Source organism: Callionymus lyra, chromosome 10 (assembly GCF_982586985.1).
Source record: "Callionymus lyra chromosome 10, fCalLyr1.hap1.1, whole genome shotgun sequence".
Taxonomy (NCBI): Eukaryota; Metazoa; Chordata; class Actinopteri; order Syngnathiformes; family Callionymidae; genus Callionymus; species Callionymus lyra.
Window position 1 is genome coordinate 10236239 of NC_141827.1, and position 18560 is coordinate 10254798.

The 18560-nt window shown below is 41.7% G+C and overlaps 2 protein-coding genes across 2 annotated transcripts in view; one reads left to right on the plus strand and one right to left on the minus strand.

Annotated features, from left to right (window-relative positions):
* Window positions 1–758: 758 nt before the first annotated feature.
* LOC148070220 (RNA-binding protein 15-like) lies at window positions 759–3591 on the minus strand. The gene is made up of 2 exons (XM_087801507.1): window positions 3148–3591; window positions 759–2199 (listed from the first exon to the last, which is right to left on the minus strand). Exons 1-2 carry the CDS (start codon window positions 3463–3465, stop codon window positions 889–891), a joined length of 1629 nt encoding a protein of 542 aa, XP_087657633.1. The 5' UTR covers window positions 3466–3591; the 3' UTR covers window positions 759–888.
* Window positions 3592–10661: 7070 nt separating this feature from the next.
* LOC148070221 (sodium-dependent neutral amino acid transporter SLC6A17-like) overlaps window positions 10662–18560 on the plus strand; it is a 21062-nt gene continuing 13163 nt past the window's right edge. The window contains exons 1-4 of the mRNA XM_087800352.1: window positions 10662–10880; window positions 12739–13136; window positions 16499–16656; window positions 16928–17054. Of these exons, the coding sequence (XP_087656478.1) occupies window positions 12854–13136; window positions 16499–16656; window positions 16928–17054 (568 nt within the window). The 5' untranslated portion in view covers window positions 10662–10880; window positions 12739–12853. The remainder of the gene's footprint in view (window positions 10881–12738; window positions 13137–16498; window positions 16657–16927; window positions 17055–18560) is intronic.

The following is an 18560-nucleotide window of genomic DNA, read 5'->3' on the forward strand; positions in this document are numbered from 1 at the left end:
GCAGCCTCAGACAAACCTCCGTCAGATCGAACTTTGTCAACCTTCAAAATAAAAGTCCCCAGACAAAACTATATCAGAAACAAAAAAAATCGCTCCTTTTTATTTCAAATAAAACAGGAAATGCATGTGATAACGACGTGATATTAGACAAAACGACATCAGATAGCATCTGGGGAAAAAAATAACGTACCGTTTTATTGCGAATGAAACCGGAAATGCACACGATAACGATGTGATATCAGCCAAAAGCACATCGGATAGCATATAGAAAAAAATAATAAACGCATCATTTCATTTCGAATGAAAACCAAAATTCATGTGATAACTATACTACAAAATCCGATGGCATGTTGACGTGTGATGTCACATGTATTTCCGGTTTCATTCGAAATAAAATGCTCCGGTGATTTTTTTTCCCAGATGCTATCTGATGTCGTTTTGTCTAATATGACATTCCCAAAGTTAGCAAAACTTTGTATTCTTGCTTTTTATTTTTTTTAAAATGTGTTCATCTGTAAATCTTCTGCTTGAATTGTGAATTTCCAAACTCAGATAAATAAAATTATCTATTTAATTATCCATCTAATGTTGTTTTGTATGAATCCTAAGGCTGCTTCGTCTGAAGGATGAAGCCGTTTGGTCTGATACCTGACGATGTCCTAAAATGTACACCGTACACCAGCCAGCAGATATGAATCCAGGCGACATGTTGTGACGGCCGTCAGAGCAAGAGTAGAGAGGGATGAAGAAGATGAACGTTTCAATGATGACAGGATTTATTTAACGTTTACTTTCATTGTGTTTAGATGGACAAGAAACTCTCTCGAAAAAGGAATTTTCCTTTTGGGAAGAGGCTGCGGATCATTCAAAGCAGGACCACTAGAAATATTAATAAAAAGAGCTCCGGTCCATGGACCGGCCGTGTCGCCGGCGACCAAACTCAGGAGACCGCTCGGGGTGCCAGCCCTGCTCCAGAGGTCTCTTCTTGGGGTTGAAGGTTCTGTTTCGGACCTCGTAGCCGCCGCCGCCTCGGATCCTGTCGTGTATCCCGGGGCCCGACCACTCGGCGGGGGGGGAAATGTCTCGGTCTCTGAAGCTAAACGAAGGAGACCTCTCTGGCTCTGGAACGTGATATGGCGACAGCGAAAGGGGCATGAGCGGCTGCTGGGTGTGGATGGGGTGCTTTGTGTCTGCGAAGTCCACCCGGATTCTTCTGTGCGGACCACCAAGAGGGAACCCCCGCATGTTTGTAAAAGCGGCCTGGGCAGCAACCAGACTCTCGTACTGAATGTAGGCCCACACGTCCCCCTCCCTGTAGTCTATAGTCCTGATGGTGCCGAAGCGGTTGAAATCCTTGTCGAGGGCAAGGAGTGACACCCAGGGCCCGAGCCCCCCCACCCACAGTCTGGTGGTGGGCGTAGGTTTGCCGTAGCCGATTTTTATCGGGTTGAGCCCCAAAACTTTCCCGTCCATGGCGAGCTTGGCACGATGGGCCATGTCCAGATTTTCAAACTTGATAAATCCATAGTGGCTGGTTTTACCCCGCTTGGGTATCTTGATGTCCACCTCGGTGATCACCCCGAAGCACTCAAACGCCCTCTGGAGTTCACTCTCCGTCACCCTGACGTCCAGGTTGCCAAGAAACAACGTCCTGTTCGCCTTTTTGTCAAATTCGGGCGCCTCGATGTCCTCGTCGTGGAAGGCGGGTGGCTCAAAAGGGGGTCTGCTCCGGGAGTCGCAGGGAAAGTCTCTCCCTCGGTCCAGGTCTCTGTGGTGTTCCATGTCTCTGTGGTGGGGCCGGTAGTCTCTGTAGCCCACACCAGTGGGTGAGAGCTGCCTCTGTGGGGGGACGTGTCGGGTCACCGGGGGGTACATCTCTTTGGAAACGGGGGAGCGGCTCCGGAGTCTGTCGTAGACCGGGTCTATCTGCAGGGGGCGGTCGTAGAGCATCAGCTTCCCGGCGCGGGCGTGCTTCCCGGCGCGGGCGTCTTCGGGCCTCCTGAAGTTGACAAACACCACCCGCTGCTCGTTCTCTCGGCTGAACTTAAAACTCACGTCCCCGTATTTAATGAACTCGTCGAACAGGCCGTCCTCGACCTCGCCGTCGCTCAGCTCAGACCAAATGCCGCTTATTTTCAGGGTCCGGTAATCGCTCTCCGGGGGAGGCCGGGGCCGGATGTCCGCGCCTCCCAAACCTGGCTGCAGAAAAACATTTAAGGGGGGGCATTACATTTTTTCAGGGGGGCAAAATTTTCAACCTAAAAACGTATTGGCTTCAGGCTGAACAATGGCTCTGGGTCGACTCGCACAGTACAGAGAAATAATCCTCCCATTACTAAAAAGTGACGAAAATCAAAAAAAAACTAAAAACCAAAGTTTAGTGCCGTGTCCATTTATTAAACTAAAGCACCACAGCTTCACTTCTACTAAAAACAATAGGCACTGAAAACAGCCTGAACACTTGATTGAACATCAAATTAGTTGTCATCTCATTGAACAAAATCATGTGAGGTGTGATGTGTGATCTGTTTGACTACTTGATGAAGCCCAGATGCTGAAAAATAGGGTTTTTTTTAAAGTCACCAAATGACCATCATGACAATATAGGCTCATTCTACAGGAGACTTGTTTTTAAAAGCACTGAACTGAGCCGAAGTCCAAGGCAGGTGTCTTGGTGAGTTCAAGTAAAGGCTTTAGCTGCAGCGACTCTCAGTTTAAATCCACTCCAGTGTTCGGGTTGACTTCAGTGTGTGTTCAGTAGACACTGATGAAGCTGCTTCCTGCTCTCCTTGTTACCTTTTCTTGTCAGCGTATTACTGATGTTCAAACTGAAACCAAAACCAATGACTGACTCTATAAGCAACTGTAACCATTAATGTCAAATGATAACAATAACTATAGTGGAACCTAATGACCACTTGGGTGTGCTGTTCTCTTGACATTGATGGATGTGTGTTGACAGATCGAAGAAGATCATAAACGAAACATATTTTCAATCCCGGATTGTTGTCGTGTGTTCTCACATGGAAATAACTAAATAGTTGATCTATATAACATTGTACATGTACATCATCTGTAATAGGACAGCGCTTTGGTTTCGTTCGACAGGGCAGAGGGTTGAACTGTTATGTAAAAAAAAAAAACTACCTTCCTAACAGTGCGGGTCAGGCTGACCCTGGGGGCGGGGGCGGGCTCGGCCCCCCAATGCCCGTCCATGCCGCCGGGTCTGGCGCCTCCGTTGCTCTTCACCGCGTAGTCGAAGCTGCCGCCGCCGCACCGGCTGGACGAGCCGTGTCCGTTCGGTTCCCTCATGTCTCGCTTGTCATGGTGCAGGTTCCGTCGGGACGAGCTGCTGCCGTTGACGGTCACCGGAGCTCCAGGCTTCCGGCTATTTCCTCCTCGGTCTCTGCTATCATCTGGCGCCCGAGAACGTTTCTTTACCGGCGACTGTTCACGTCCTTTCATTTCAGACCGAGTCGATAGTGGCGAGTGACGGTCCGCGGATCCAACAGACGAACTGTTTGCCACCGAAACCGTGTGGAATTTGTTTCAAAACTCGGGACGAGCCTCGGACGAGTCACATAGTCGCCATCTTGGATGAGTCTACTACTGTACAGGAAGCTCCGCCCACCCTACATGGAGGATGTTCATTGGTCTGACCTCGTGTCACTCAACTGAAAGCGCCTGCCTGGCATAGACGGTCTGGAAAAGAAAGATTCTTCTGAAAATGTTTCAATTCAATTCAATTTTATTTAAAGTGTCTTAGCATAACACAGTTATCTCAAGACACTATACAGTTGAAATAAGACTATAGTTGATTAAGGAAAAATAGATCCCAGCAATTCAACAAAGAGCAAGAAGCGAAACACAGTACAGTGAGCTTTGGCGAGGAAAAACTTCCTTTTAGAAGGCAGAAACCTCGAGCGGAACCAGACTCATTGTTGACGGCCTGCCGCTTTGACCGGCTGGGAGGAAGGATGGGGGGGTAGACAGGTGGATAAGGAGAGGAGTGAGGGAAATTATAGTGAGAAAAAAAGAGGAGAGTATAAGAGAGTCCATAGCAGCTAAGATAAACAGTTAAGTTAGTTATAGGCTTTATCGAAAAGTAAGGTTTTAAGATTGTTTTTAAACATAGAGAGGGTGTCTGCCCTCTGGACTGAAGCCGGTAGTTGGTTCCACAGCAGAGGGGCTTGAAAACTGAAGGCCCTGGCTCCAAATCTACATTTAGAGATTTGTGGTATAACTAATAGATCAGAGTTTAAGGATCGTAAGGTCCTAGAGGGTTGGTAAGTTTGGATTAAATCTTTAGTGTATGTTGGTGCGAGACCATGTAAGGCTTTATAGGTTAGGAGAAGGATTTTAAATTGTATTCTAAATTCTACAGGAAGCCAATGTAGGGAAGACAGTACAGGGGAAATGTGTTCGCGCCTCTTAGTCTTAGTCAGGACACGAGCTGCAGAGTTCTGAGAGACTTCTTAGAACATCCTGACAGAAGAGAGTTACAATAGTCCAGCCTTGAGGTTACAAAAGCATGGATGAGTTTTTCAGCAGCATCTAAAGGAAGGAAGTGCCTGATTTTTGAAATGTTACGAAGGTGGAAGTAGGCAGTCCGTGAGATTTGTTTTATGTGTGAGTTAAATGATAAGTCCTCGTCAAAGCATACAAAGCATTGAATAGTTTTTATTTATTAATTAAGTTTTATTAGCGCAGCATTCATTTGAAAAGAGTGGTTACAACAATAAATAATAATAATAAAGAGAGAAATGTAAATATCGAAATAAACCCGATTTAAAAACGAAATGTAATCATAGTTCTGAGATCAACGTAATAAGAAAAATAACATTTACAGAATATGTTTTTGTCGAATGTTCATTTATGACAATGTACTCTCCCCACTGTGGGATTAATAAATAGTAATCTCATTTGATCTTATCTTATTTAATGTCATTAATATTGTGTCTTCTCCCCTGTCACCACCAGGGGTCAGGCGTGCATCTTCGCACCACCACTATGACCTGATATAGAGAATTTATTTCCATTTTTTTACTCACACATCCATATTAATCCACTTCTGAAATGAATGGTGGGTGTATATACTTCACGATTAATGTAATATATGGTTAGAATGCTATAGAATCATATTAAAACCACCATTAGAATAACTATATAAATATATTATTCTCCTCTCCTGAAAGGTGTTTTGTTCTATAAATGATTCCTTGAGTGTCTTTTTTGTGATCATCAGGGATGCACGAAGGTTGAAGCTGCATGCATGTAGGGCACTCCCACTCAGTAGGATTAAAGTCTCTGGCTGGAGAGTGTGTGTACGATTTACATGATTGTGTTTTTACCATCATGTCTTTTCTGCTCCTACTGTGAGTCAAAGCATTTCCAACTGATTTGCGTGTTTAACAAACTCTCTCTTTCAAGACCAAGTGCAGTGAGAATCTGACATGTGAGGTTCTTTAATCCCGCATGTCTTTTTTACCGCACGCTTGTGTGTGTGTGCAACAATGTTGTGTGCTTTGATGTGTTTTAAAAGGATTATTCTGCCCAAAACAAAAACGGGGACAGCAGCCTCGGCCTCCACCCGTTGAACACGACCGGCCCCCGTTGGAGAGGCCATCTGGTGAGAGTCCTGTAGAGACCGTCACATGTCCCCGGGTCAAGCCAATGTGCCATATAATATGGTTTTTAAATATGTCTGTAAAAAGCAGAGAAATGAGGAAATCTCCACAAAATTCCCAGCAACGCAATCACACGATCACATATGTAACGGACAGGAAATGAGGCGGAAGATTAGCGAGAGATACTGACTTCTATTTTCGTGCATCATTTAGGTGAACAGCGTGACCTCTGACCTCGGACAGATGCTCAGTCACAGATCAGATTTTACCATCAGTCACCAGCCAGCAGATATGAATCCAGGCGACATCGGCTCATGTTGTGACGGCCGTCAGAGCAAGAGTAGAGAGGGATGAAGAAGATGAACGTTTCAATGATGACAGGATTTATTTAATGTTTACTTTCATTGTGTTTAGATGGACAAGAAACTCTCTCGAAAAAGGAATTTTACTTTTGGGAAGAGGCTGCGGATCATTCAAAGCAGGACCACTAGAAATATCTTTTAATAATAATAATAAAAACAATAATAATAATAATAATCATGTTGCTGTGATTATTAAGTTAAGTCGCTGTCTTCATCACGTGTTGAGAAAATATAAAATACTTTAAAAAATGAAGGATTTTTTACAAATTATATTTATAGTTACTAATACTAATAAATAATACAATTATTAGTTGTCAGAAACATTTCTCCATCGTCAGTTTAATAGTTTTACTATGACCTCATGAGGGCAGCATAAATATAGTACCTTTTTTAATTTCTATTTGTTTTTTTTATTTTTTTTAAACAAAATGTTGTTTAAAATACTGAAAAATATTTTTCAGTAAATTTGTAAATTTGCTTTAAAATTTGATGAATTGGTTTCAATAGTTTGTTTATTTGTTTCAGAATTGTTCATGTCTTTATAGAGTTTGTTAATTTTTTTAAATTTTTTTTTACGGTTTGTTAATTTGTTTAAATATTTTTTAATGTGTTTCAAAATAAATGTATTTAAATCGTTTTTAAAATAATTTCTATAGTTTATTTAAGAGTTTTTGAAATTGATTCAAATAATTTGTAGATTTTTTTCAACAGGTTGTAAATTTGTTTATATAATTTATTTTATCTGTTTTTATAGTTTATAAATTTGTTTCCATAGTTTGTTACATTTTTTAAATTGTTTTTTCATTTATTTTTTAAATAATTTGTGATTTCTTTTAATCGTTTTTAAAACGTAATTCAATAGTTTGTCTAAGAGTTTTTATAATATGATTTAATGTAAATATTTTTCAATTGTTTTCAAGTTTGTCAAATAGTTTACAGATTTGTTTCATCAGGTTGTACATTTGTTTATATCATTTTTAAATCTGTTTCAATTGTTTGTGTTGTTTTCTGTGATATTCTAATAGTTTGTAAATGTGTTAAAATAGTTTTCAAGTTGTTTCAATCGTTTGTACATTCATTTCAATAGTAAAAATAAAACTTTATTTTTTTTAAATAGTTTGTAAATTTCTTTCAATAGTTTACACATCCGTTTCAATGTAAATTTGCAGGTAACTAGTTCAAGTTGAAGGAGAAATAAACATTCAATTGTTATGAAGAAGAAAAAACAGTGTCAGGTTCTCTCGGCCGGATGTATTGATGACATCATCAACTGAACAGATACCAGAGATCTCAAAGTGCTGTAAAGATGTAAAGATATATAAAAAAAATGTTGGTTTTGTAGGTTGTTCCCGGTGACACCGGGCTGATGCTCTCACAGCTTTGACCCACTTCCTCCGGCACACCTGCTCACCCTCGGTGCTGTGAAGGAACCATGTTTAATAAACAAGTATCTGCAGCACAACATCCATCGGTGAGTCTGAAGAATCATGGATAGATGGTGCCACAGTCCCGGGACAAGCTGGAGGTTTATTTTCGGAGCTGAGAGTGACCCAGACAAACACAAACCACAGGGGAGGGTGGGAGGGATGGAGGGATGGAGGGAGGGAGGGAGGGAGGAATACGAATGAGACGAAGGAAAAGTACTGGGTGGATGCGCTGGTTGCGGATGCAGAGGCGCACGTGAGTGGAAGTGGGTGGAGAACGTTACACCAGCCGGGCTGTGAAGTGGAGAAGCAGCTGAAGGTGAACGGAGGAGCGGGAAGGCGAGGAGGGAGGAGGCCGACGTCACGGAGACACGTGAAGCATCTCGGAGCATCTCGGAGCAGGAATTTTGGAGGAAAAATGGTGCAGAAACAAAAGAAGATCTGCATCATTTCTCTCTACAGGATGTCAAACCAACAAAGAATTAAATACAACTGTGTGATGATGGAGAGTTTCTCATCTGACTTGATAACAAAAAATGGTTTATTTCTCTCTTTGAGACTCTGACCTACAGTTTACACCAAACACTCTATAACCTCGACAGCTACTCATCATTATTTATTAATATATTAGGAATTATTTATATGTAGATATAACTTGAGAATGAACTGATCTTTAAAATATATACTTTATTGAATATTATTTCGATTGTTTAAGCGCTTTGTGACCCTGGTCTGGAAAAGCGCTACACAAATAAAAATTACTTACTTACTTAAATTTTTGCCATGACCCGACTTTTATCTGATGAGTTAACTGGATGAATCATTTGACTCATTGAGTCGAAGAATCGCAACATTTCATCAGTTTATTCCAGTCATCTTTAACTTGAAATCAGCTGTTTTGATTGACAGGCGAGCTGATCCAATGAAATCCTTTTGTGCTCAATGGATGAAGCTCATGACAAAGAAATCAGTCAATTGCTTAATTTTCCAGCTTGTGAGAATCACATCGTCGTCCGTGACCATGTCAATAAAGTTGTAAAAAAACACCCTTGACAATTTAGAATGAACTTCCATGTGTTTTTAGATTGTGGGAGGAAACCAGAGTGCAGAATCTTGAGACTCATATTAACTACGACGTGAATCACGTCCAGTTTTACGTCTTAAATCACATAAAAGATAGATTTTTTAAAAACGTGTTAAGAGTTTGATGCTGGACCGTCTCCCTCGAGGTGCCTGAGATTGAAGTGGACAATATTTCTGATACAACTCCTCCAAACGTAATCCCTCTAAGAACTTAAGTGGAACAAAGAGCACCGACAACATGTCGTTGGATTCAGTCGGGAGTCTCCGTCGTTTGCTAACTAGTGAGGGCAGCGACACTGCTGCGTCCCCCCAGACCTGCCAGACTGCTGACACAAGGTTGATAAAAAACAAAACAAAAAAACTGAATCATCACGTGATAGACTCGCTGCAGTCCAGTGAGCAGGTCCCTCGCAGGCCCGTGTTTTCAGTAATACATTCGTGTCAGGTGTAAAAATCCACTTTATTTCTTCACTAACACTGATCGAAGGTTCCATTAATGAAGGGGTCGAGTGAGCCCTGGAGACGTACGTGAGGGAATGTTCGGTGCAGACTCGTTCACAAAAAAAGGAGAGGTTGAAATAAATAAATAAATTAATAAAAGGTCAGAGAAAAGAAATGATCAAGAAAAAACAAATTAAAAAAACAAGTCAGATAAAACGAAAAGTCCAGTCAAAATTAAAATAAATAAAAAAGCTTATCTTTTATTTTATTATGTTTAAAATTTAAATTTGTATCCAAATACTATCTATTTTATTTTAGTTTTCTGGTTTATTTGTATATTTTAAACTTTTTTATATATACTTCATATTTAAATTACATATTTTTAAACCTTTATTTTTTTCCATTTACGTTGAGATATTGATATAAAAGGCGATATTATGAGGAAATACATGACTGTCGCCTGTTAAAATTACTTTTTTATTATTCTATAAAGATTTTGTAATAAAGAACCCCAACAAATAAATATGTAACATTATTATAACAATAGTCAAGATTATAGCATAATAATCGAATAATACAAAAATAACAAGAGCTTTCAGTCACAGTAGTAAAGGTTCTGATTGTTACGTTCCTGGATGATGAAGACAACAAGATGGCAGCCGTGTGAAAAAGCAGGAAAAATAAATCGAAAGGGTCAAGAAGAAAAATGGTTTCCCGCCTTCACCACCTCGGCGGTTTAGAGATTAGTCGCTGAGATGTGAGTTTGATTTATGAGTCCGAGGCGATAGAGTGTTCAGTCGAGGCTCGAGTTCAGGAGAAGAAAACCACGCGGGCGGTTCAACGTCAAGGTGAAGACGTCGAATTGAGATGTTTTCAAGCATCAGTCTGAGGCTTTCATGGAGGTTCCTCAGTCAGAGTGTATGTTTAAAGGTTCATTATGACGTTGTGTTGGTTCAAAGGTGATAGTTATTTAAGAATATTAGAAAGAAAAACATTAGAAGTAAAAGTGATTTAAAAAAATAAATAAGAACAAAATATGGACAATTAGAGTCTTTTATTTTTTACATCATTAGAGACGTCATTATCGAATTGACTACAAAAGTATTTTGAACACAAAATAAGATTTTAAAAATTAGGAAAAATGTTTTTTATCACTTCTACACACAGGCACCTGTTCAATAGCAGTTAACAATACTTGTCTTTTTAAATATTTACATTTTATTGTTATTTTTAAATTATTTACATAATTAGTTATTATTGTTACTGTCTTTAATGGGTGTCATCATGTATGACATTCACTCGAGAGCAAATTGATTTAAAGATTCAAAGATTTAAAGTCAATATTCGGTGATGAAATTATGTTAATTTATTTTCTTTAAATGATCCCAAAAGAAAGGAAATTGAAATTAAACTCAAGAAATTGCTTACAATATGTGTTGTGCCCTCAACCCTGGAACACTGGGGATGTGTGAGCTTTTGATTTAGAATTATATGGAACAAAAAATATAAAAAAGAGACTTTTTTTTTTACCTTTTTTTTTTCCAAAACACTCTTGACTTTGTTGTGGATTCATTAAAAAAACGCTCGTGTTCCTCCATCATCACTTGCCCCGAAATCGCCTCTTTTTTTTATCAATTGAACTCGTCATTAGTCAGTATGACGTCAGTTTGCGTCAGAGCGACGCTTCCTCAGGTAGGAGTGGATAACCTTGACCACGCAGCATCTCTTCTCCGCCTCCATCCGCTCCCATCACGCCAGGCGGTGCCGCGGGTTCGACTGGACCACTGAACCACTGGACGACTGGTGACTTGTTTGTAGGCGCACAGAATTATTTGAGTGCGTCACGAAAGCGACACAACTCTAAAGCCGCCCTCCAGCGTCCTGCGAGTCCGCGCTCCGGGATCACTGACCCACACAGCCCGCGTCTCATCCGGACAGTGAAGGTAAGAAAAGTCTTTATTTTAATGTATTTTCATTTAAAGATAAGAAGTTAAGAACCAAGAACAGATACATTGAGTTGTTCACTTTGGAATATAATATTTATTTAGTCTTTTTAAACGGTTTTATTTTACCTTAAAATCATTTGTGCAGTTAAAACGTAACGTCTTAAAATTAACTTTATTTATCTTTTTAGATCTTTTTTTTTTATCTTCATTTGATTTATTGTGCAGTCGAGCACGTTCAACTATAGATCTGCTGACAACACGCAGGTCAGTGGATGGATGAACAAGTCTAAACAAGATTAATGACTGAGTGTGATTTCCCAACAGTCTGCTCTTTTTACCAACTACTTTATTTTAATGCACGTGTCTGTGGAAGAACTTTAAAATGTCACCTTGAGGTGGCATCAAGTCATTTTGAGGACACCTTCATTGTCATGTGATTATCCATATCAATATTTGATATAAAGTGACGTGATGACATATATTTAAAGTCACGTTACACAAACAAAAGCTGAAAAATAAAAAGTGCATGTCACAATCCTCGGGCTGAGCTGCTCGGGTCACGTGACCCGTGTGTGTTATTTGCAGCTGGATTATTGGTGTTGTGTCGGGATGATGCAGCCTCGGTCAGATGTGACGTGTCTTGTGTTGGTGGGGTTGGATGAAAAGACGGAGCGAGCTCTATGGTTAATGCATGTGGGATTATCAAGACTTGTGAATGGCTGGATTATTGCATCACAGTTTGTGGAAATGATCAGGAATAATCTTCATTTTTTAGAACTCACAGTCGTCAGATGCTGTTCTGGTGAAGGGACTCAATAAGTGATGAAGACGATCACATGACAACTACAGCATCACTTCCTCTGGGTTTTTTTTTTTGGGTTGGACCAACATCTCTGCCAGAGGGGTGAGGATGGATGTTGCTACAGGGGATTAGGGAGGTTTAGTGTGTGGAGGAGGAGGGGGGGGGGGCTTTAAGCTTCCAGAAAAAAAGGAAATTAAAGACAACAATTTGCAGGATTTGGTATTTTAACTTAGTACTTTACTTTTTCATGGTTATTTTTAGTCACAGTTCCAGAGTAAGACAATAACAAAAGTCTTTATGTTTCTATAAAAATAAACCAAATTAGTTACTAGTAATTTCACAAGAATAGGACCTGGCTGGATGGATGGATGATAGATGGATGATGGATGGATGGATAAAGGAGTGGAAAGGTATATAGAGGGATGATGGATGAATGATGGATGGATGATGGATGGATGGATGGATGGATGGATGGATGGATGGATGGATGGATGGATGGATGGATGGATGGATGGATGGATGGATGGATGGATGGATGGATGGATGGATGGATGATGGATGGATGGATAAAGGAGTGGAAAGGTATATAGAGGGATGATGGATGAATGGATGGATGGAGAAATGAGTGAAAAGGCATATAGATGGATGGATGATGGATGGATGGATGGATGGATGGATGGATGGATGGATGGATGGATGGATGGATGGATGGATGGATGGATGGATGGATGGAGGGATGGATGGATGGATGGATGGATGGATGGATGGATGGATGGATGGATGGATGGATGGATGGATGGATGGATGGATGGATGGATGGATGGATGGATGGATGGATGGATGGATGGATGGATGGATGGATGGATGGATGGATGGATGGATGGATGGATGGATGGATGGAGGGAGATATAGATGTCATCAGTATGGTTCAGAAGAAAGTGAGATGAATCTTCTTCTCCCTCGAGGTGAGACTGTGTTTCCACCTGCTGAGGTTAAAGTTCTTCTGACAACAACCACTGAACTTATTGTTTAGTCACATTTATTTACCTCCAGGTATCCAACCTCCTCTCATCACACCTGCATCCATCTTCTCTGGAGTCTCTCTCTTCCTCGCGGCTCATCCCACCCCCAACGCCCTGCTCCCCGGCGGCCCCGCTCAGCCTCCCTGATGCGGAAGAACAGCAAAGTGACGCAGCGCGAGCAGAGCCTGGAGCATGTCACGGAGTCGGTGGCCGACCTGCTGGCCCACGAGGAGCCGCTGGACTACAAGAGCAGCAGCTTGAACGTCGGGGGTGCGGCCGGGAAGAAGGTCCCCCAGATCGAGCTGCCCGAGAATGACGGGCGCCCGGCCTGGAACAGCAAACTGCAGTACATCCTGGCTCAGGTGGGATTCTCCGTGGGCCTCGGCAATGTCTGGCGCTTCCCGTACCTGTGCCAGAAGAACGGAGGAGGTGAGATGATAACAAACACCTGCCATGACAAGAAGAACTTCTACTGACCGAACACAACCAAGATCCATCACACAGAGAGTTAAGAACATTGCAATGCATGCTGGGACACCCGTTATCAGTTTTCTTTTTTAAATAACTTTAACTTCAGTTTTTGTTTCCCACAACATGAGCGTTGAAGAAGACGACGACAAATATTTTCAATGAAAAATCACAAAATAAACAGGATTAAATACACATAATACTGTAGTAAATTATATATTTTAAAAACCAATTTAAATACCAAACGACAAAAACAATAATAACAAACACACACAAGAAATAAACACAAGCGTGTCGACTACTATGATGGTCATTTTGTAAAAATGACCCAGAGATAACACGGGATACCACAAACACTTTTTTTTTATGGGCCTCTGGGTCACCTTGACCCAGAGATAACACAAGGGATACCACAAACACATTTGTTTTATGGGCTTCCAGGTCACTTTGACCCAATGATAAGACAAGGGATACCACAAACACATTTGTTTTATGGGCCTCCGGGTCACTTTGACCCAGAGATAACACAAGGGATACCACGAACCCTTTTGTTTTATGGGCCTCCGGGTCACCTTGACCCAGAGACAACACAAGGGATACCACAAACACATTTATTTTATTGGCCTCCGGCTCAATTTGACCCAAAGATAACAGAAGGGGTACCTCAAACACATTTGTTTTATGGGCCTTTGGGTCACTTTGACTCATGGATAACACAAGGGATACCAAAAACACATTTGTTTTATGGGCCTCCGGGTCACTTTGACCCAGAGATTACACAAGGGATACCAAAAAAACATTTGTTTTCGGGACCTTGGGTCACTTTGACCCAGATACAACACAAGGGATACCACAAACACATTTGTTTTCGGGCACTCTGGTAACCTTGACCCTTAGACAGCACAAGGGATACCACAAACACAAACACACACAAAGACACGGTGGAAACATCTGACCATCTCCTGCTGCCTCTGAATGACCTTTATTTCATGCGGTCTAAATTTAGCAGCGGATCGATTACTACTGCCGCCCGCGCGCTCGGACCGATGCTCCGACACGAAGAGCTCGGATGTAGATGTAACTCAATCCTTCTCCGGGATAATATTTGTCTTCTCGTGAGAGACGCCATGTTCGGACCAGTGGAGCTGATGTTCCTCAGCCAGTGGAGCTGATGTTCCTCAGCCAGTGGAGCTGATGTTCCTCAGACCAGTGGAGCTGACGTTCCTCAGCCAGTGGAGCTGATGTTCCTCAGCCAGTGGAGCTGATGTTCCTCAGACCAGTGGAGCTGATGTTCCTCAGCCAGTGGAGCTGATGTTCCTCAGACCAGTGGAGCTGATGTTCCTCAGCCAGTGGAGCTGATGTTCCTCAGCCAGTGGAGCTGATGTTCCTCAGCCAGTGGAGCTGACGTTCCTCAGACCAGTGGAGCTGATGTTCCTCAGCCAGTGGAGCTGATGTTCCTCAGACCAGTGGAGCTGATGTTCCTCAGCCAGTGGAGCTGATGTTCCTCAGCCAGTGGAGCTGATGTTCCTCAGCCAGTGGAGCTGACGTTCCTCAGACCAGTGGAGCTGACGTTCCTCAGACCAGTGGAGCTGACGTTCCTCAGCCAGTGGAGCTGACGTTCCTCAGCCAGTGGAGCTGACGTTCCTCAGCCAGTGGAGCTGACGTTCCTTAGCCAGTGGAGCTGATGTTCCTCAGACAGTGGAGCTGACGTTCCTCAGCCAGTGGAGCTGACGTTCCTCAGCCAGTGGAGCTGACGTTCCTCAGACCAGTGGAGCTGACGTTCCTCAGCCAGTGGAGCTGACGTTCCTCAGCCAGTGGAGCTGACTTTCCTCAGCCTCAGCGTCTGACAGACAATCACGAGGAGATGAAAGCATCTCCTCGTGATTGTCTGTCAGACGTATCTTTCCATCTCGTTAACCACCGATTTTCTCGCCGCCGTATCTTTGATGGAAGTTTTCACGTCTTCATCATTTTCTTCTCCAACAGGAACTTCATGTATTTCTGTCATGATTTGAATCTCATCGTCTTCTTTGTCTTCATTTTATTTCCTCGTCCAGCAGATTTTCGTCATTTGTACCCAACGTCTTGTTCGTTGGGTTCACGACCATAGGGGAGCTCCGCCTTTTAGCTTAGCTCTCTTTATACCACCAGAGACATCGGTGCATCGTCGGGCATAACTGCTGCCTGTCGATCTCACGATCTCTCACTCGTGAACAAAACCCTGAGATACTTAAAGCTCTTAAAACAATACTTTCCAGGCGAATGTTGACACTTTATTGAGGTGTTGTTAAAAAAAAAGGAAAGTGAAGAGATGGAAGTCGCTTTTAGAACTTTCAACTCAGTAAACATTTTTATTGACAAGAGGTTCTTTAACAAAAAACATCGTTGCCCTTTTTTGGCATCTCAAATATTAGTTTCATTTACATTAGACTGACAAGATCTTGTCTTTATAAAAAGAGTTAAGTTACATTTAAACAGCAGCAGCAAGCTTGACACAAGTGTTAGCATTTGTTAGCATATGTTAGCATGTGTTGCCATGTGTTAGCATATGCTAGCATGTGGGAATATGTGTTAGCAAATGTTAGCATGTGTAAGCATATTTTAGCATGTGTAAGTATATGTTGCCTTGTGTTAGCATGTTTAAGAATATGTTAGCATGTGTTGCCATGTGTTAGCATATGTTAGCATGTGCTAGCATATGTTAGCATGTGTAAGCATATGTTACCATGTGTTGCCATGTGTTACCATGTGTTGCCATGTGTTAGCATATGTTAACATGTGTTAGCATATGTTAGGATTTGTAAGTATATGTTGCCTTGTGTTAGCATGTGTAAGCACGTGTTACCATGTGTTGCCATGTGTTAGCACATTTTAACTTGTGTTAGCGTATGTTAGCATGTGTTATCATATGTTAGCATGTGTTAGCATGTCCCGTTGTCTTTTTATTCAAGAGCTAATGAACAGTAACTGTTCCATTTAAGAAAGGTTGGACATTTTAGTAAATTTTGAAATTAGATTTATATATATATATATTTTTTTTATTCTCCTGCTGATAAAGATTTGATTCCAAAGGCAACATGCCGTATGAAATGTTATGTATATATATTAGTAAGTTAAAATTAATATCATGAAAAGATAAGAAAATTAAAAGACAGAAGTTGGTGGATCAGTGCAAGCTGGAACTTAACCACTAAAGGAAGGAATGATTTAACCCTTATCTCTGGGTCAATGTGACCCGGAGGCCCCGGACCATTTGTGAGAAAAATCATTAAAAACAAAGAAACTTGTTCTGAGCGACCATTTAAACCATTGGTGTTCCTCAGGAGCGTATCTGGTCCCGTACTTCATCCTCCTCCTCATCATCGGCATCCCGCTCTTCTTCCTGGAGCTGGCTGTGGGTCAGAAGGTCCGCCGCGGCAGCATCGGGGTCTGGAACTACGTCTGTCCTCGCCTGGGTGGGATCGGCATGTCGAGTCTGATGGTACGACATTTTTCCTTCGGATTCCAGACCCAACAATCACTGAGAAGTTCTTGCTGACACGTCATATTCCAAAGCTACGGAAGCTGCTGTTAGCGTGTGAGGAACAAACAATATACAATTCATGTCAGCGGTTTATGGGATGGAGGAGCTGCTCGGCTGCAGCTAAAAATATCTCTGATAGGAGAGTTTCCATTATTCATGTGTGATCCTCCAGGTTTAGCTGCTGAGTGTGTCGACCGACAGCATCCGTCGATAACGCGTCTCTGTCCAGGTCTGCGGCTTCGTGGGTCTTTACTACAACGTGATCATCGGCTGGAGCATCTTCTACTTCTTCCAGTCCTTCCAGTTCCCGCTGCCCTGGAGCGAGTGTCCAATCAGGAGGAACGGAACTCTGGCCAGTGAGTGACCAGGTTTTGTTTAAACACAATCATACCTTAGATTAAAGGCGGACAAAGTTCTTCTTCCAGAAGCTTCTCCAGCTGAAAGTGTCTGTTGACCAAAGACAGTTGTGAGGTCACGCATTCACACTAAACACCATTCGCTGCCACTCACATCAGATCGGGGGTCTAATGTTAGCGGAGAGTCAGAGTGGATAAGCGTAAGTCAAAAAGAAAAAACACTACTTGGAGGGTGTCCTGTCCTGTCCTGTCCTGTCCTATGAAAGAATATTTACACGGACAACAATTTGATATATACTGTGATACTGTAGTAACAAGTATATATTTGTAGTATTGTCGAGTACTTGACTCTGGTGTTGCAGAATTTACAGACCACATGACTCTTGATGAAGTCGTATCTGCTTTCAATTTTGAAACCAAAATATGTCCAAGCATCAGCCGCTGGAGTCGACTGTATCCTCTCGTCCTCAGTCATAGCCGGGATCTAAGCAAATTTCATTGTTGTTTTAGCTGCGGACGACGTAGTGACTGCTGCGATCTATTGGACAGAATGTTTGCTTGTGTTGGATTAAAAATTACTATACACTATACGTATACGCCATACTTAAATTAATGCTAAAAGATAAATATAAAGTATACATTTCTAGCTTTATCTAAGAGCTTAAACGTTTGAATACACATTCACAATCAACATTTCACTCAGATTGACACACTGTCTCAAGACAAGCTTGGAACAGAATTAGAGAAATGACACTGGTTATTTAAACATCTGTTCGTCTGCCTTTTCACACCTGGGGTCGTGAAACAAAGAGCGAAGCAGGACACACCCAGCAGAAAGGGGGCGGGAAGACAAAGGCATCCACCCACGCAAGAGGGCAAGCTAGGAAGTTTCTCTGCAGGTGATCGAGACATAGACAACTTGAAAGAGCCATTTGCTGGAAAGAGACGACCCCCTGGCCGGGGAAATTTGCCTTAAATATAGCGATGTTTCTACAGCTCGGAGCTATTGAACTGTAGAGCCGCCGGCAGAAAGCGCGTCCAATCGATCGTAAAGCTTGTATTTTGTTTGACTTGAAGCGGCGAATAAACGACCCGTAAATGACTCTGCATTGACCTTTTATCTCAACAAAGCAAAGTATTAAGACCCGGAAGTGACGCCATGTTGGAGCGACGGAACGGACTCCAGTTTTGACCGTTTTACTTGTTAATTTTAAATAAAAACAAGATTATATTTTCTCTACACTTTATTGAAATATAAATAAATAAATAATATAAATAAACCATGATAAAAACTAAAAATATGATTTTAAAGACACCAGGAAACAGAAGGTGAGGCTGTAATTCTAAAAAATAGAGATAAAAGATACCAGTGACTGCAGCAATGCATTCTGGTAAAAAATATCTTAATGAAGTTGTAAAGTGGACTTAAACTCATTGAGATTTTAAACATCAATTTATAATATGTACCTTGAAATGTCTGCAAAAACATGATTTATTTTGAATAAA

What these genes read in the sequence shown, in the direction of transcription:
- LOC148070220 (XM_087801507.1), bottom strand. Translation starts at nt 3,465, where the DNA reads ATGAAAGGACGTGAACAGTCGCCGGTAAAGAAACGTTCTCGGGCGCCA. An exon ending in TGACCCGCACTGTTAGGAAG is followed by an intron (nt 2,200 to 3,147) that starts GTAGTTTTTTTT and finishes GTTTTTCTGCAG; the next exon opens with CCAGGTTTGGGAGGCGCGGA.